Source organism: Globicephala melas, chromosome 12 (genome assembly GCF_963455315.2).
Source record: "Globicephala melas chromosome 12, mGloMel1.2, whole genome shotgun sequence".
NCBI lineage: Eukaryota > Metazoa > Chordata > Mammalia > Artiodactyla > Delphinidae > Globicephala > Globicephala melas.
The window spans coordinates 65,166,941-65,187,517 of NC_083325.1; the positions used below are offsets into that span (position 1 = coordinate 65,166,941).

The 20,577-nt window shown below is 32.8% G+C and overlaps 1 protein-coding gene across 2 annotated transcripts in view; it reads left to right on the forward strand.

Moving 5' to 3' along the window:
• MEMO1 (mediator of cell motility 1) overlaps positions 1-19,317 on the forward strand; it is a 142,543-nt gene extending 123,226 nt beyond the window's left edge. For both annotated transcript variants that reach the window (XM_030858001.3, XM_060309774.1), the window contains exons 9-10: positions 4,044-4,148; positions 5,498-19,317. In XM_030858001.3, coding sequence (XP_030713861.1) covers positions 4,044-4,148; positions 5,498-5,629 — 237 coding nt within the window. In that variant the 3' untranslated portion in view covers positions 5,630-19,317. The remainder of the gene's footprint in view (positions 1-4,043; positions 4,149-5,497) is intronic.
• The last annotated feature ends 1,260 nt before the right edge of the window (positions 19,318-20,577 follow it).

The window sequence follows — 20,577 nt, forward strand, 5'->3', positions numbered from 1 at the left end:
CACATTTATACATATTTTATATATATTACATGACCACAGGTTATTTTTTCCGTACTACTTTTGATATAGACCAGTGTTTCTATGGCTATTGGCATACTATTTATGATTTGGCAGAGAGAATCTGAAAATGTCATTGTAGTCAGCTTTGTAACTTCTTTTCCTTCCAAATTTACTAGTAGTCACTTTGTTTACTTTGAACTTCAACTTCTTTTCTTCCTTTTACTCTTCTGAAAGTGAAATTGTTCATGTTTGTCCACTCGTACTTCTTTCTCTTGAACTTAGGCCAGTAGTTTAGTTTCTTTAGTAGTCTTTAGTCGGTTTTACAGCATCATCTTTAAGGTAGCTATTTATTAGTACACTGGTTCTTAGCACTGCTGTATTTAGGGTGATTTCTTTTTTCCATAAAATTTCTTTCTAATGAAGATTTTATCTTGATACCTCTTAAAGAAACTAGAATATTTCCTTTTCCTACCTCATCTTCCTAAATGTGTACCCATCTCTTCAACATAAATGTATATCCTTATTTTAAAAAATAAGGCCACAGTCCTAATGATTTGATAATATGGTTTTAATTATCTGTTAATAATTGATAGACATGATTCTAGTTCTTATTTCTCAAAGACTTCTAAGAATGTTTTGCTACTCTTTTGTGTGTGTTACTTTAGATTACATCTAGGTGATAGTATTTAAAATTAAATAAAATTTAAATTAAATAATTTGTTATATATAGATAAACTTTTAAAAAGGGAAGACCTTTGTTGTCGAGTCTTGAATTTGCAGCTCTGTTAAATAGGCAGTTAAAACTGCCTAGTAGGTTTGGGATTACCATTTAGGATTTGACAATACAAGCTTTCACTCATTACTTGGAGAGAGTCAGCACAATGATAGATTCCCTCCGCCCTTCTTCCCCTCAAGGTAGGGAGTTAGCTTTCAGTCTGAGAATTTCTTGCTGAAACTGTTAAAATTCCTCAGAAACCCGTACTGTGATGGATAGGCTCTTGGTGTTTATAATGTCTGTTTGTATCTTAGAGCTGAATGGGTAGTAACCCACTTCACTGCTTCATATTAGATTAAGTTCATATGAACAAACTCTCAATATACCAGGCCCTAGGCAAGCTTTCTATCACCTGGACTTTAGATTTACTGATCATATCTTCCAGTATGTTAGGAAATCAAAAAGTTCTTTAGGCGTATTTGGGAAGCATTTTTGTTTTTCATCTTTTTGGAATTTGTGCAGTAGTATCAAACTAGCATTTTTATCTTCTTGGAATTTTGGTAATAGTAATTTCAAAATTGTTTGCATCAAAACATAAATATATACAAAAGTGCTTGTCAGTGTTCTGTGTTAGTTAATGGGTGTCCCAGTTTGCAGTTTTACTAATCATTTTTGCTGTTGTTTACAAACTTCATGAATTTTCCACTTGGAGAGGTTCACTCATGAGAAGTGCCTTAATTTTTCTCTCTATCCCTCCTTTATAAAAAGGCATCTCTTTTTTTTTATATAAATTTTTTTTTTTACTTTTGGCTGCATTGGGTCTTTGTTGCGGTGCGCGGGCTTCTCATTGCAGTGGTTTCTCTTGTTGAGGAGCACGGGCTTTAGGTGCGTGGGCTTCAGTAGTTGTGGCACGTGGGCTCAGTAGTTGTGGCTCGCGGGCTCTAGAGTGCAGGCTCAGTAGTTGTGGCACACGGGCTTAGTTGCTCCGCGGCATGTGGGATCTTCCCGGACCAGGGCTCGAACCTGTGTCCCCTGCATTAGCAGGAGGATTCTTAACCACTGCACCACCAGGGAAGTCCCAAAAAGGCATACCTCTTAACTGTCATATTTGTCAGAGAATTGAGTATAATGGAATTGATTCTTGCCCTGGTAGGTACATAGCACACTTCAGGAAATTAAAATTTTAAATGTAATACCTTAACTTCCATCACCTGAATTTTTTACTTTCTGTGTTGTAATTTAACCATTATATCTTCATTTTTAACACTTTATTTATTTACACTTCTCTACATTTATAATTCTATATTTTCTGTGTGAAATTTCTTGGCCAGTTACTTTTAATTCTTTCTCTTCTACAAATGTGATCATTAGTTTTCTTCTCTTTGAATTACTCATGTTAATATATATAAATGTGATGTTTGTTCACAATGTGCTTTGAGATTTTAGTATTAAAATATACATTTGAACTTCAGTGTTACATGATTTATTAACAAGTGGAATTCTATTTAAGGTAAGCTGTCCTAGACTTCACCCAGGAGCATTGAAAGTTCTTTTATAATATGTATACCAATTGTACCTATGTGAGAGTATTAAAGAATTGTTGGTATGTCTCTTGTTATTCTATATGAAGCAGAGTAAGTCAATGAGAAGCCTAGGATTAGAAATCCAGTAGCCTAGGATTAGAAATTTGAGACAAGCTTTTAACCTTTTTTATGCCTTAGTTTCTTCATCTTTAGGGAGTTCTACCTTGATTATGCATATTTATGGAAGAGATTTGTAACCCCATCTCTGCATTACTACTTGGTTTAGAAATATGAGTGATTTTCTATGTACCAGAATTATAATACTAATTGTTTATCTTAGGTTTAACTTTTAAATTAGTTCATATTTCACTCGGTTTGCACCAAATGTCAGTGGAGAATGGTGACCTGTAAGCCTCCTAGTTGACAGGGGAAAACCAACTTAGCCTTAAACACTGGTTGTGGATAAATCTGAGAGTGGCTAATTGATGTGCAAGCAATTGAAAGTTGACTATACACACATACGCTTATCTTTCAGATATATTTGTAGAAAAATATGATAATGTTTATGAAAGACTTGGATATTCTGAAGAAAGATTCTTTATAAAATTAAAATTTGATTTACATACCGCCATTGCAATATTTGTACTGTGTTACCTACTGATGGCTATCATTTTTCAGTTGAGTGTTCATCTGATTACTCTAGGTGATTTTACACTGTGCTTGTTAAAACATGTTGAAATATAATTAAAAAAACACAAAAATGTATCAGTTAATTCCTGAGTTAAACCACCATTTACATTTTTCCCAGAGGATATTAAGCCAGTTTATTAAACACAAATGTAAAGTATTTCACCTGAATAAGAAAACAAGGTAAGGTAGTTGGTGAATGGATGAGTTAGAATCATTGATTTATTTGCTTGATTCAAATGAGTTAAAGTTGCTCTGTATTGATGTATTTTGAGCACATTATTTTGAATGCATTTGCAGAATACAGAATTAAGTATAAACAAGTGTCCAAATGATAGTTATTGTTTCAATAGTAGTCTAAAAATTTTGATTCTCAATTAAAATCTTGAAAGCAAAGCATTCTAGTTGAAGAGATAAAGAACTTTTATTTTTTCCACTTATTTTTAAAGACCCATTTTGCTTAAGCTTTTATCAGTCTTTTATGAGCTTTAAATTGATTAAAATACATTAACTATTTTCTTAGTTCGTGGACTCTTTTTATCACATACCTAAATACTGATAATTCAAAATGCCTTACACATTGTTGATGTTTAAGTATATGTTATGGAAAAAGATAAATTATAATCAGCTCTTGATTATTTATACCAGTGGTATGAGAAGTATAATGGACATTGGAAAAACAGCCATATATCAAATTTAATTTTAGATTTTGTGTGAAAATTTTCACAACATGTTTACTTGTGTAAATATTATATATGAAAAACATAAAATCATGAAATGTTTGAGGATTTGTGAGCTGAGTGACAACTGGGGAAGGTGGTGTAGAAACATGCCAGGAGGTCAGAGAAAACTGGAGATTAAATGTTTCAGTATGTTTAATATACATACTTAATAAAGTATGTATATTATTGAGAGTTGACTATAATGAGATTATCTTGGATGAATGAATTTGATATTTCACAGAGTTTAATGTTTAATGTATTTTCTTTACTTCTCCTTAATTGAAAAATTATGATTGTTAGCTCTAAGTAACAGTTTTAAAATATAATTAGGAAATAATAAATTGTCTTATTTTCTTTTTCTTTCATTCTTTTTTTTCTCTTCTTCTTTTTTTTTAGGGTATGAGTATTATAGAACAATTAGACCCTGTATCTTTTAGCAATTACTTGAAGAAATACCATAATACTATATGTGGAAGACATCCCATTGGGGTGTTATTAAATGTGAGTATCCTTAGGAAGCCTTGATTTTTTAAAATTTGATCCTATTATGTTTCAAAATGTCTTAATTGTTATCATCTGTCATACCTTATTAGCTTTGATTTTAGATATATAGTCAATTTTCTTTCTAGTTCCTTTAAGATAATTTAAATTTCCATTGTTTTGGTTACTTAAATAAAATTATACATCACTGTATGACAGGTCAATACTTTCTTTTAAATACAGAAAGTTATTTAGAAGAGAAACCCATTTTTTTCTCTTGACTCTGAGCCAATTCCAATATGCTCTTTACAAATATAAACCAAAGTAACGTCTCAAGAAATATGGTCTTACTAATTTTTTGGTTTTATTTAGTGTTCTTGACTTTATAAAAAATAAATGGAAGATTCTGCTCTTGAGTTTTAGATATTCATAATTTAATAAAGCAAGGCAGATGACATGTATATGTTTTTCTACTTATAACAAAAACAATATTTCATTTAAAGACTGGTAAAGAGGCAGAAGTTTTGGTTAGCTGGATTTTCTAAAGAGATAATAACATTAATTTTTTTCCTAATAAAACTGAAATTGAAAGAAAATGAGAGACTCAAAAAGAAGACGGTGTACACTCAGGAATGGTTAGAGGAAGTAATAATGGGTTCATTGTTTGGAGAGGCAGAGAAATACTGGAGTTGGTAATGTAGTCTAGAATAGTCTAGGGTAGGAACCTAAAGGTCTAGTATTACTGTGATTTGAAAAATAGTACATTGTGGATTTTTAGGAAAGGTCTTCTCTTAAGCAGTGTTGATTGACTGGGAGAAAAGCCTGTTAAGGGCTTAAATTGATTTATGAAATTTAAACTAGAATAAGCTATACTAATTTACCAAAGTTTGAATTGGGTCAAATAAAACTTTAGTAAAATAAATGATGAGCCAATTCACAATTAAAGTAAAAACCCTGGTATACCTCTTAGATTTGGTAGTCAATTTATATACATTTAAAATTTCAGACAAAGAAAAGACTCCAACATTTCAAGACGAAAGTGGCCAAGGTTTGGTTTAGAGAATAGAAAGAAAGATACTATGATTTTTAAAATTTTTTTATTTATTTATTTTTTAAAGTGCCTTATTAAATACAGGGAGAGGTAGAGTGGAAGATGACTGATATTTATCAAGAAGCTAGATTAGGAGAAGTTCTTTGAGAGAATGAAATAAGGAGTTCTTTCTTTTTCCTATTTAATATGGGGTGACGAGAAATTCAAGAAACTAAGAGTGAGAGAGAGATCTAGGCTTCAAAGTTAAGCTACCAGCACATTCAAAGAGTGCTCACTTTTTTGTGTGATGTCTGTCATAACCAAATTTTTCTTTTTCTAGGCTATCACAGAGCTGCAGAAGAATGGAATGAATATGAGCTTTTCCTTTTTGAATTATGCCCAGTCAAGCCAGTGTCGAAACTGGCAAGACAGTTCAGTGAGTTATGCAGCTGGAGCACTCACGGTTCACTGAAGCTCTGAATCCTCAGGGATGCCACCTGCACATACTCATACTCTGTCCAGGGTCCCAGCCTAACCCTTACCAAGATACTGGTCCTGGTTTGGGGGAATTCTGAAACCTCAAACTAATGGAACTTTCTTTTCTTCTTTTCTAGTAGGTGTAGTCCTTCCTTAATTTCAACTCATTAAAAAAATGCTTTATAGTTTAGAGCAGTGGAAGGAAGGCTGGCATCAAAATATTTTGATCAAAAAAAAAAAAAAGGCAATGTAAAGGCACAGTTGTGGCAGTCAGTTTTTTGAAAGTTAACTTGTAAAGCATTTACCATATCCTAAATTTGCACTCTTTGCAGACTTGTGCACATATACTCCGCTTTCAGAATAGTTTTGCAAATTGTACACAAACAAACAAAAAGGGTGGAAGCTTTTTAATAAAGAAATTGCATTTATAAATGATCTGTATTAGAATATAAAAATCTCCAGTTATAGTCAATTACTACCCGTGTTGTACAACAGATACCTTCTATTTTAGTTGCTAATAAAGGGCTACACAACTCAAAATAGTCTGATTTAAACTTATTGCTCTGTGGTACATATGAAAATTGTTTTTTATTAATTCCATTTCAGAATTTTTATGTTAAAAGTGGTAAACTTTAGCTCTTATGTAAAAATATGTTAAGATGTATTTTTATATTTTACATATTTATGTGATTTTTTTATCACAGATATTAGAATCATATTTTAAAGTTAGCTTTTAAAATTACATACAGTTTGCCTTTTTATGTGTGACATCACTTTGTGTCATTACTGTATTATAACACAATATAAATTCAAGATTGGTAAAGAACATAGGTGTAGTCCTGTAATTCAGAGATAGTGCTTGATAGGCAGTAGTCTGCAAATGAGGAAATACTGAAGAATGTTCTTAGTGGTTTTCAAATCATTGCAGACCATACACTGCTGCTATGCTTTTTTAGTGCTTCAAGCAATTTGACTGTCTTACTTGAATTTTTAGCAAGAAGTCATTAACAGTAACAAAAAACCACTGGATTTTCTTACAGTTCTACAATTTTTTTTGTCATGATTTTTGGTGCGGCTCTTCCAACTAAAATAATGGTATGGTGTTGTATTTCTTCCTTTAGCATAGACCAATCGTAGTCACTTTGGCAAAAAAAAAAAAGTTAATTCAATTAGTTAATATTGGCCATCATGTATGTACTAGATTATACCTATTTTAATATAACAGTGGGTATTATTACATTGGAGAGCATTTATATCTTCAGTGTTATGCCAGAATAGCACAATTTTTAGATGCCTTGCACCAATTTTACTTAAAGATTTGCATTTCTTACTAAATACCAACTTTCTATACTCAAGAACTGAGATAAAATACTGTAATCTTTTGGATTCAAAATTACCCACCAATCCATATGTGGAAATTATATTCTTACATATTAGTGATTTATTTCTCATCATTCAGATATACTTTTGAGTACTGTAAATATTTATTCCTTATTTATTATATAGACTATAAAAATTTCAAAATTGACTACAGAGTACATTTTTAATGTTTTCTGGGTATAAAACTAATTACATGATTATTACAGAAAATTTAGAAAATGCTGATAGCTATAAAGAAGAGAAAAAAAATTACCTGCAATCTCACTATTCAGAGATATACACTGTTAATATTTTTTGTATTTCCTTTCGGTCTTTGTCTATGCTATTTATATGTATGAGTGTGTATATGTGTTTGTGTGTGTGCGTAATAACAAAATTGAGATTATGCTGATCATATAGTTGTATATCCTACTTTTTATAACTGACCATCATAAGTACTTCCCCATGTCTTTGAAAATGTGATTTTTAGAAATGGCTGCCTAATATTCTATTGTATGAATACAACATGATTTAACCAGTTCTCTCTTTGGATATTAGATTGTTTCTAATGTTTGACAATTATAAATAATAGTGGGATGGACATCTTTGTATGTGAAATTTGAATTCTATATTAGACTAGTTCTTTAGGATATATTCATGGGAATGGGATAATTGGTTTAGATGGTGAGAACTTTTTAAGCTCTTTAAAATATGACCAAGTTATCCTTCAGAAAGATTGTACCAAATTAGCAGTTTATGAGTACTCATCATACTGCCGCTTTTCCACTATTATTTTTTCTAATCGTTGACAATTTGTTAAGCAAATAATTGGTTGTTCTTTTGATCATTCTATTAAGAGTGGCTTTATAATGAATTATTTTTTTCCCTTCTGTAATTTTATAGTTAATTGATTAATAAAAAACACAAGAGGGTTGGTAGGTTGAGTGGGCTATAGCCCTCTGAGTATGTTTACTGTACATTTAAATCTCCAAAGTACTTCAACATCACTTTACTTTATCCTGGAATATGAGCTATCTTTCTTAGTCATAAAGTAGAAAGAGTTCCAAACTGATAGTTAAGTGTTGGGTTCTGGATCTGCCTCTGCCACTAATTATTTGTCTCACCATAAATATTTCATGTTGTATCAAAACTTTAACTGTAAAATGTAGAGGTGATCTTTTAAGCACTTTCCGGTTTCAAAGTACTTTGATCTTGTGATTTTGCTCTCTAGAGGTTCTAATGTCATTTATGTTTAAAAAACTACATGGTTGAATTGGATTAGAAGTATTATCTTTTGATTTCAACTCTACATACATGAAAACGAAAGTCCTTTTTTTAATACAAAAGGGAAATTAATTTGCATTACTTAATGCAGTTAATAGTACCTAAATTGTTGAACTTAAGCTTTCCTGCTTTAAGTGCCTTTAAAAGTATTTTTATTTGAAATATAAAATGTAAAGGAAATTTTATGTAGTTCTATACAGTTTCTTTTTTTTGATATACTTTTGAGTTATTAGCAGCAACTTTTTTTTAAACCTTAGATTGCACAGAGCAGTATATTCATGGATTCTTCATTATTCGGGTAATGAGTCCTTGAGAAATGTATGTTAAAGATTAGCTCAGTGAGCAGGTAAGTAAATGCTCCTGTCTTGGGTGGGCAACAAATCTTTTATACAGAGTAGGGATAAAGGATTATTCAGATTCCAGTGTTTAGATATTCCAATGGAGATAGTAGGTGTCCTGAGTTAGTTAATGGTTATTATTGCAGATCTCAAATTTTTCTTTGGTAGCAAATAGTTCATTATCGTAGATTAGAGGTTGGTACATGTTTTGTGTGAAGGGCCACATAATAAATATTTTAGGTTTTTCAGGCCATCTAGTCGCTCCACAGCTATTCACTTTTGCCATTGTAACACAAATGCAGCCATAGACAATGTGTAAATGAGTCATTATGGCTGTGCTTCACTCACACTTTATTTACACAAAAAGATGGTGAGCTGGATTTGGTCCATAGGCCGTAGTTTGCTGTCCTAGATGGTATAGTTCACTTGTAGTTCAAATTACTGGCTAGTAATTTAAACTGCAACAAATGGTTGTGAGTTTCTGTCATTCCAGCCCTCTCTTGATTTGATGTAGTCTGGCTGGCTGGGTTTGAATGTTATTTAGGATTATAAAGGTAAGTGGGAAGTGGGTATGGGAAACTGGAAACTATTAGGGAAAAAAGCACTTTGAAGCCCTTTTATTTGCTAGAGCCCATTAGAGTTTTGCTTTGCTGCCATAGTTAATCAAAAGAGTGATGAGTGGAGGTTGTGATTGGTGGTTGCAGATTATATAAATTATTCTTAAGCACTTGGCTACCTAGATGATAGTAGAGGGTGGAACAGATAAGAGAAATTGTGAAATGTGACTTTATTTTGCCATATAAAGAAAGACTGTTGGAAAAATAACTACCATCTTCCATCACCATCACTTTGTTTAAGACCCCCTCAAATTCCTCCCATATTTAGGAAGAACATGAACTTAGGATAAAAGAGAGTTATTTAAGTTGAATGACTTTAAGTTGATGGAAAAATTGCTCCACCTGTTCTTTTCTCATCTACTCTGTATCACTGAAAATTTCATCAAGGAGTAGTATCAGTCCACAGACTGGCAGTTGGAAAGTGCTGTGATACAGTTGCTGAAAGATCTAATGTAGTTATAAAATTATTATTGATAAGGAGATGTAGTAAACCACATGTACTCTGATATTCAGACTAAAACTTTTATATTATTGTGTTAAATTGTAAGTGCCACATATCAAAAGTGACATTGTGAAGTATAGTGTTCATAAGGAGGCAGACTGAAAATTGTAAGCGCCACATACCAAAAATGACATTGTGAAGTATAGTGTTCATAAGGAGGCAGACTGAATGTTGAAAGTCTTGAGTGGGATGCAAAGAAATTGGTGATACTTATTTTGGAGAAAATAAGTTTAAAGAGAGGGAGTTTTCTTCAGATATTTGAGTGACTGCCATGTGTAAGAAGGAATAGAATTGTTCTGTCTTGTTCTAGGTGGAAAAATTAATTATAAGAAATGGAAGTTTCTGGTTCCACATTTAAGGAGAATTATGTGTATGAGAATTTCTACATGAAAATCAGCTCTGTCCTCATAAAATCATTGGAAGTATTCGCACAAAAGCTAGATCAGTGGTTCTCAAAGTAGGAGCCCTATACTATCAGCATCAGCACCACCACTGGGGTATATTACCTGTGTAGACCTGAAATTATGGATCACCAAGCTGAAAAAAAGCTAATGGAATTAGTATAAATAAAATGGAACTTATTTCATTTGTATAAAACTGTTAAGGGAAATCATTTTTAAATAAAAACTGATTTTGATCATTTAACACTAACTTTCAACAGAGATTATAAATTGATGATTGTTACTTAATTGTTAGTGAAAGTGACTTAGCTTTCCTAAATCTAAAACAGAGCTATATCAGTATCAGAAAAGGGTATTGAGGGAGCTTGCTCTTTTTATATTATATTATTTTAATGTCAAAATATTGGGAGGGGAACCAAGAGCAGCTGGCAGATAAGTTTTCTCTGCCCTTTTCCTCTTTTCCTATGCTGTAAATATGACCGAGTGGCATGTCACAGTATTACATTGACCATGCTATATACATTTGGTAAAAGTAATGCTGGTAACTGGAACTTCTGCCTTTGTAACGTAATTGTTGTGTATGGAGTTTGTTTGCCTATCCTAAGTTAATTGATATGTTCTGTTTTTTGGGTCCTCTGTGAAGAACCGTAGAGTTTTAGATTTGTCATTTGTTCAAGGGTTCTCCAGTGGTCACAGAGTGGTTTGTACCCAGGGCTTATCACATTTACAGTGTTTGTATTTAATTCTAATGCAAGGTTTTGGCCATCACCCTAGAAAAATAATGGAAAAAATTTAAAGCCAGTTCTCCTAATTTTGAAAGCCATATAATGCAATTGGTTTTTAAATTGTACACTATATTGAAATGTATATTTCATACTGTATAAAGTGAGGTTTGTAATTTTACTAGATACAGTCCTATTTTTTTCCTATCAGCCTAATAAGGAAACCAAAGAGAATGTTATTAACTTATTCAAGGCCAAGTGTATTCAGCTATGAGTAAGACCTTAGTTCTGGTCTTTAAGTCTGCCAATGTAAACTTTGGAAAATATTTTAATTTTTGTGACCACAGTATTCTCTGAATTACTTACTGAATGTGATATTATATACATTTAAGTAAAAAATATTAAAGCAAGATGAAAACTAAGAAAATTAGAATGACATGTGAATGACATCATATAAATGACAAGACTGAGTTTTGTGAGTTTTAAAATTAAATACCTAGACTGTTGAACTAGATTTAATAAAATATTTTTACCTTAACAATTTTATAAATGGAAATTCTTTTCTAAGAAGTTTTTTTTTCCATTTAAAATTTACCCATTTAAATCTAGCACATAAGAGACTTCAGTTGGTATTGGTTCAACTTTGATGAATTGAATTTTAAAGCAAGGAGAACAAAAGGCAATCTTTATATGAAGTGTTTTCTAAAGGACAGGAAAACAAACCTTTTAACTGGAAGCAATTTTTAATTGGCTTTTTCCATGTTCAGTTTTTGATTGTGGAAACCAGCTTCCTTATTAATTTTAAAAGATGGTAGAATTTAATATTCCTAGGCTCTATGTAATGCCAAATGAATGATAATATAAGTGATCTGGTAAATTTGAAACCATTGGCCCATGATTCTTAGCTCATATTTTATAATATCCTATGGTGTTTACTGTTATTTAAAAGTGTTACAGAGTTTTTAAAACAGCTTATTAAACTGTGTTTTAGCTGTTTGTCCAATGACATGTCTAGCCAACTCTCAAGTAAAAAGATGTTTTGAGGTGCTAGAAGCTTTGCACTGGAATCCATTTTCAGCTTTGCCAGTGAGTTGCTACTGATTTGCTGGAACAAATCATTGGTCTTTCCTAGAGCAGAGTTTATCTCTTTATTAATGTGTGTTAGAAGTGAATAGTATGACTCCTAAGGGCCTTTCCACCTTTGACTTTTTATGATGATAATAAAAATACCTTATTATTTAATATATTGTACTTTTAACATATTGTAATTTAAAAAATATGTTTCACACCTTTTTCTTTTCTCTTAGTCTCAACAATAAGTAGGCCAGACGTTACTGTATTTTTACTGATAGAGACTCCGAGGCCCATACAAATAACATGACTTATATAAGTTTGCATGGCTAGTTAGTATGAAGAGCTAGCAAGAATTCAGCTCTTCTAATTTTTAGTCTTGTGTGTTACAAATGCTACACCATATTATTATTCTATGTTTTGTTTTTGGTGCTGGCTCTTTGAGATATCATATTGAATTCAAATAGTAATGGGTTTGTGCAAATTTAGTGAAAATGGGAATGATTCATGTAAACATCTACTTTGATTAATTCAGGCAAAAATAGATTTTTTTTGGTGGATTAAAATACTCCTAATAACTGCAGACTTCTGTTCTCTTTGCTGGGAGGTTTGCTTTTAGACCTCAAAATTCTGTGCTATTGCTTGCATCGTTAAAAATGCACTTCTTCTTTGTAATGCGACTGTGACAAAAAATGAATTTAAGTTTTGTGATTTCTGATGGTGAGACTTTGCAGCAGACACTCTCACCATTCCAGTTCATGCATTAACGTGTCCTGCAAGCACCTGCGACTCTGCCTTGGATTTTCTCACCTGCACACAGGGCAGACTGGAAGTGCTAGGAAGATAATCCTCTGGGAGCATCCCTCAGCCAGTGATAGATGGGAATCGGAGAATAATTATTCCAGCTTCCTTGCCCTTCTGGTATACTTTGAGGCATGTTTCATGTTGTTTCCTAGAGTTTCCAGTGGGGCTGGACCTCATTGCCCACAACAGGAGACTGTTAAATATGCATTCTTTATTTTCTTCCTCTTCTTCTCTGTCTTTAATTAGTCTCATAATCACATCCATGTTCAAATTAATTTCCTTAGCTTCATTTCCTAACAAAGGAAAGATTCAAGGTAAAACTCTTAAGTAGAAATTCAGGGTAAATATCTTATGTGGAAATATTTCTACCATATCTTTTTGTCCTTCTAAAAAAAGTTATGGCCTGATTTTCCAAATGCTTTATAAGGACACACTGGTTATCTATTTTGGTAGAAATTGAATTAACATGGAATTTGGTTCAGCCAACATTATAGATTATTTTCTACTTGAATCCAGCCTTCTCATCTCTTACCAGGACCTGCTTATTCACAATCTGTGACCAGGATTAGCCTTGATGAACATTGATTGTAAGGATAAATTTAGTTCCTGGCTAATTTCCCCAAAGATTGCTCTGTGGTCCTTGTTAACTCAAAACTTTTTCTGATTTATTAAAGATTAAGAATATGGAGTTTTAAAGTTGAATAAGCGCTATGTTAAATTCAGTGTATTGTAAGTACATCTTTTGTAGTTCTTGGATACCTTTTTTTTGAACTAGAAATAATGATTTTTATGTTTTTAAAAAAATTGATGTGGGAGATTTGTATTCCTTTTAGGTATATGTTAGTTATCAGTCTTCTTCTTTTTTCCATGTAAAAATTGTGTTTGTATGTCTGAAATGTATTCTCTATTGATTTGGTTTATGCGATGGAACATGCATGAATTTAACCAAGTTTATAGTTCTATTTATAGGGCCATCCTAAGATTAGCACGCACAGATATTTTTCCATAGGAAAAAACAAAACATTTAAAGAATGTATTTTAATTAGTTATCCTTTTTGTAAAGTAACATCTTTAAACATTTGTATTTTTTTTAAGCAAAAATACCAGAGAGTGTATACAGAGTATTTTCCCTCAATGCAGTTGCCTTGTGGTAACTTCACATTCTGCCATGTTCTTTTGAATATATGACAGGGCGTTTATTGACCTTTGAGGTTACATTTGTCTGTTAGAAATGTTCAAAGGTCAGCTGGGTGATTAAATTGGATAATATGGTCTAGGGGGAAAATAGTTACAAAGGAGTAAGTCTGACTTTCTCCTGGGACACATCAAACTGGTCTAAAGTGGAAACTGTCTCCTCAGAATCTCTGCAGTGGCATATTGGAAAAAGCTTGTAGTCTATTAAAGTAACTATTCATTTGTAAATATAAGTTCTGTTATTTCAAAAACATTAATCTTGTTATTTTTTAGACGTGTTACTTCCCAACAACTAATTTATTATCAAATCCAGTCAAGGCTTTTGACATTTCAAATATCTCAATATGATAGATTGAAAATTTGGAGTAAGAACCGGAGATGATTTTTAAAATGTGTCAAGAAGGCTGTCCCATTTCCTGAACACTAAATATTTTCTGTAAGGAATGTTAGATCAAAAATGTGAAATATCTTTTTACAGTCTTTACTGGAAGCTGATTCTTTGTGCTAAATGTGAACAATCTCATGATAACTTGATGTAAAACAAGCTTGAAAAATTGTCTCTTTTCAAAAGTTCACATATTTTCCATCACCAGTAGGCCACTTATGCAATACCTCTGTACTAAGTATTCAAGTACAACCTGGACTTTTTAAGGTTTAAAAAGTGCTCCCTGCCTACATTAATGTTAAGTACTTGTATTTAACAATGTTATATTTCTGAGTGTTTGTTAATTTGATGAATCTTATAGTGTTAGTCTGTTCCTGAAAGTTCTACTTGGTACAGTTGTCAGAGAAAATTAACTTGGATGAAACAATGATGCATGTTTTAATAGTTAAAATATTTTAAAATTTCTATTTAAAAAGTAGATCTCCATAATTGACACAGATAATTTTGTAATTTCTGGTTCTTACTGTTTTTGTGTTAGGAAAATATTGTACCTTGCAGTGCTTGATTTACATTTTTTGCTGTTTGAAAAATCTTCACATTTATTGTCTCAACAGAAATAATTTTTAACTAAATGTTTACATTATTGAATGAGGAAAGTTGAACCAATTGTTATTACTAAAACTGGTCTAAATTTAGGTCTAGTGTTTTGCATTAGGTTTGTGATTGAATATCTGAAGGATATCAGTTTCCACTCAGGTATTTACATTAGAATTGATACTAGATTCAAAATTGCTTGATTGTAATTTACATTTTAAGTGTAATGTAGAGGTTTTGCATTATTAGTGTTGTTTTAAATTTCTACCTTCATTTAGGCTTGTTCATAAAATGAAGATTAAAAAAATTTTTAGCTAATAGAAATTTAGGTAAATGTACAGTATTTAAATCATTAGTAGTTTATTACTTGAACTTTTGTTCCTTTCGTTCAGTGTGCGATAACAGCTTTTATGTGGTACAACTACATTTCCTTTTTTTTTCATTGAAATTTTACCTCTTTAACTGAAGTTATATCTGTCTATAATAGCTTCAGGTTTCTGTAACCAACTCGTAGATGATTGAAGTTACTCTTGATATAAAATGAATTATAAAAATTATTTTTAGCAAAATTTTATAGTAATTTCAATACCACATGGTAGCAAAAAGCTATCTGGTTAGAATCTTTAGCTTTTCTTGTTAGTTTCTATCCTATTATTTTCCCCTCCTTAAAAAAAAAAAGTCTACATTGCCAGTACCTTCTCTACAATTTAAGGAAAACTACATATTTGAAAGTGGAGTTATTTTCACTGAATTTTAGTCTTTCTGCCCAAGATGAGCAGCACTGTGATAGGGAGCTATACTTCTCTCTCTTATAACAGAGTTTGCAGCACTTAATATTCTTAAAAAATAAACCTTTACCAAATTTTGTACTTATTTGCAAATCAGCCTAGGAACACCCTCAAGAAAGCAACAGTGGATTGTGTAGCAAAATAGAGATGCTGAGATTACTGAGCTTGGGGATTTTATCATGTTCACTGAAGAATAATAGTCTTTCAAATAAAGATAATGAGGTTTATATAATAAATGGAAAATAATATGAATAGTCAAAATATTGTTTAAAAAATTTAAACCCTTTTTAAGGCAAACTAAATTGGTTATTCCTAGGAGTATCTATCTTTCATGTATTTGGGAACTAAAGCAGTAAATGCCAAGTTTTATCTGTTTCTCTCCCCACTTTTAGTTAATTGATACAAGTAATTCAACAGTAGTATTACTGGTTTAATTCTATAATACTTGTTATCCCCTAACGTTTAAAAAGACATTGCCTCAGTCCCTAAAGTAATCTACAGATTCAACACAATCACTATCACAATCCCAGCTGCCCTTTTTTATAGATTTTGACAAGTTGATGCTAAAACTTATATGGAAAGGCGAGGGACCTAAAATAGCCAAAACAATCTTGAAAAAGAACAAAACTGGAAGACTCACATTTCCTGATTTCAAAACTTACTACAAAGCTACAGTAGTCAAGACAGGGAGGTACTGGCATGAAGATAGACATATAGATCAATGGAATAGAACTGAGGGTCTAAAAATAAATCCTCATGTATGATCAATTGATTTTCAAGAGTGTAAAGATAATTCAATGGGGAAAGAATAGTCTTTTCAACAAGTGGTGCTGGGACAACTAGATATCCACATGGAACAAACGGGAAAAAAAGACAAACTGGACTTCATCAAAATTTAAAACTTTTTTACATCAAAGGACATCATCAAGAAAATAAAAGAACCCACAGAATCGGAGAAAATTTTGCAATCACATATCTGGAAAGGGACTTGTATTTTATATATATATAAATAACTCACAACTCAAAATGAAACTCAATTTAAAAACGGGCAAAGGATCTGAATAGACATTTCTCCAAGGAAGTTGTACAAATGGCCAATAAGCAAAGATGCTTACCATCATTAGACATCAGGGAAATAAATGCAAATCAAAACCACAATGAGATACTATTTCACACTGGGCTGGCTATAATAAAAAAGATAGATAACAACATGTGGGCAAAGATGTGGAGAAATTGGAGGCTTTGTGCATTGCTGGTGGGAATATAAAATGGTGCAGCCCCTTTGGAAGATAGTCTGGCAGTCCCTTAAAAAGCTAAGCAGAGAGGTATCTTATGATTGACCCAGCAGTGCTACTCCTACCTACATACCTAAGAGAAATGAAAACGTGCCTGCACAAAAAGTTTTACATGAATGTCCATAGCAGTATTATTCATATAAAACCCAAAAAGTATAAATCAACTGCTGAATGGATAAATTGTAGTATATTCATAGCAATGGAAAGGAATGAAAGACTGATACACTCTACAACATGGATGAACCTTGAAGACATCATGCTAAGTGAAAAAAGCCAATTATAAAAGACCAATTACATGACTCCATTTATATTAAATGTCCAGAATAGGCAAATCTTTAGAGACAGAGAGACGAAGGAGATGATAACTAAAGAGCACAGGTGGCACTTCCCTGGTGGCGCAGTGGTTAAGAATCTGCCTGCCAATGAAGGAGACATGGGTTTGAGCCGTGGTCTGGGAAGATCTCACATGCCGTGGAGCAACTGAGCCTGCGCGGTAGAGCCTGTGAGCCACAGCTACTGAGCCCACGTGCTGCAACTACTGAAGCCTGTGCACCTAGAGCCTGTGCTCCACAACAAAAGAAGCCACCCCAATGAGAAGCCCACACACCGCAATGAAGAGTAGCCCCCACTAGACGAACTAGAGAAAGCCCACATGCAACAATGAAGACCCAATGCAGCACCCCCCCAAAAAATAAAAAGCACAGGTGTTCTTTTATGGGGTGATAAAATTGATTTTGGTGATGGTTGCTTAAGTCTGTGAATATACTAAAAACCATTGAACTGTTTTGATTTAAATTGATGATCTGTATGGTATGCGAATGAAGCTGCTAATGTTAATAAAGCTGTTGGAAAAAAAAAAGATTACCTCTAAGATAAAACATGGTGATGTGAAGAAAGATACTGATCTGTATCCGTTCTTCTTTTCTCTTTATTGTATTTTTGTTTTCCTGTATATTGAAAACAACGACGACAGCCTACTTTTGTAGTCCTGAAGAGGCTGCTTTAACCTGGGAGAAACTTTTTCAAGATAGCTCACAACCTGTGGCTTCTGGCAGTAGGTAATCTATTCATTCTCTTGTATCCTTAGGCTTGACTTTTGTTTTTTTTTTTTCATTTTTCCCTACAATTCATTTTTTTTAAAACATCTTTATTGGAGTATAATTGCTTTACAGTGGTGTGTTAGTTTCCGCTTTATAACAGTGAATCAGCTATACATAAACATATATCCCCATATCTCTTCCCTCTTGCGTCTCCCACCCTCCCTATCCCACCCCTCTAGGTGGTCACAAAGCACTGAGCTGTTCTCCCTGTGCTATGCAGCTGCTTCCCACTAGCTATCGGTTTTACATTTGGTAGTGTGTATATGTCCATGCCACTATCTCACTTTGTCCCAGCTTACCCTTCCCCCTGCCTGTGTCCTCAAGTCCATTCTCTAGTAGGTCTGCATCTTTATTACTGTCCTGCCCCTAGGTTCTTCATGACCTTTTTTTTTAGATTCCATATATATGTGTTAGCATACAGTATTTGTTTTTCTCTTTCTGACTTACTTCACTCTGGTATGACAGTCTCTAGGTCTATCCACCTCACTACAGATAACTCCCTTTCGTTTCTTTTTATGGCTGAGTAATACTCCATTGTATATATGTGCCACATCTTCTTTATCCATTCATCTGTCGATGGATACTTAGGTTGCTTCCATGTCCTGGTTTTTAATGGAGAGTGGAACTCAGGAGATAATACCCAGCAGCCCCATGTTTGTGTGCAGGAATGGTGTTAGGCATGTTCTCTAACTGTACTTGTGGTCTCAGATGCTTTTTTGTGGTCCCCTCCAAGGACCTTTCCATCCCTCCCACCCCCCAAAAAAACCCCACCAGCAACGACCCCCTTCTTGCCCCTTTTCCCTCACTCCTTTACTGTTTCTCCCTCTTCCTTCAATGAAACACATCAAGGAAAATAGGACCTTGTAAGTATGCAATTGCTGTATTTCATATTCTTAATTAGCACGCATAAATTTAGCATTATCTCCTAACAGGCATTCTTACCATTAGTCATGCTCCTTTAGTTCATTGTCCTTCTAAATATTAGTGTTAGTTTGGGTAGCCTTTAAGTGTATTTAATATAAGGAAAAGGGTGAAGGGAAGAAATAACCATTTATAAAGTTACTGGATTTCATTGCTAGTGGTAAATAATGTTTTAATCTTTTGCCAAATGAACAACACCTTTTAAAAGGAAAGGAAAATTTTATGCAAATGTTTGTAAACATGTATGTAAATATGTTGTTTTCTTACAAAAATCATTAATAAAAATGGATTTTTAGTTTCTTCTTGAATGGGGTTCCTTTGTGTGTAATAGGGCAAATTTTGCAAGCCTAAAACAACACTTAAATCTCAGTTTCTTTCATCATATGACATCAGAAGGGATACAGCTTTCTCTATTTTGTCATTTTTTTATCCTATGTCTCTTTCTCCCTTTATCTAAGAAAGAATGTCATTTTTTTCTTCTTTTTTGGGTTGAGGCATAATTGGCATAAAGTATATTAGTATATATTGCAAAATGGTCTCCACAATAAGTCTAGTTAACATGTCACTATAGAGTTATACAATGTTTTTTCTTGTGATGAGGTCATTTGAGGTCTACTCTCTTAGCAACTTTCAAATATGTAATGCAGTACTATTAACTATGGTCACCATGCTATACATTATATCCCTATAATTTATGTATTTTATAGCTGAAAGTTGGTACCGTTTGACCCATTTCACCCACTCATCATTGCCTGCCTCTAATAACCACCAATCTGTTTTCTGTATCAGTGAGCTCGGTTTTGTTTTTGTTGTTTTTTTAGATTCCACATGTAAGTGAGATCTTATGGTATTTGTCTTTCTCTGACTTATTTCACTTAGAATAATCTCCTCAAGGTCCATCCATGTTGTTGCAAATGGCAGGATTTTATACTTTTAAAATGACTGAATAATAAATACTGTGTATTGGTATGTGATCACCATAGTTTCTTTATCCATGCATTGATGGACACTTAGATTGATTTCATATCTTGGCTACTGTAAATGCTGCAGTGAACATGGTGGTGCATATATCTTTTTGAGTTAGTGTTTTCATTTTCTTTAGATAAATACCCAGAAGTGAAATTGCTAGCTCATATGGTAGTTCTATTTTTAATTTTTTGAGGAACCTCCATGCAGTTTTCCATAGCGACTGCACCAATTTACATTCCCACCAATAGTGTACATGGGTTCCCTTTTCTCCAAGTCCTTTCCAACACTTGTTATTTATTGTCTATTTGGTAATAACCCTTCTAACAGGTTTGAGGTGATATCACATTGTGGTTTTGATTTGCATCTCCCTGATGATTAGTGATGTTCAGCAGCTTTTCATGTACCTGTTGGCCATGTGTATGTATTCTTTGGAAAAATATCTATTCACATTCCCTGCCCATTTTTAAATTGGATTTTTTTTTCCTATTGAGGTGTACGAGTTCTTTATATATTTTGGATATTAACCCTTTATCAGATATGTGGTTTGCAAATATTTTCTCCCATTCAGTATGTTATCTTTTCATTTTGTTGTTTTCCTT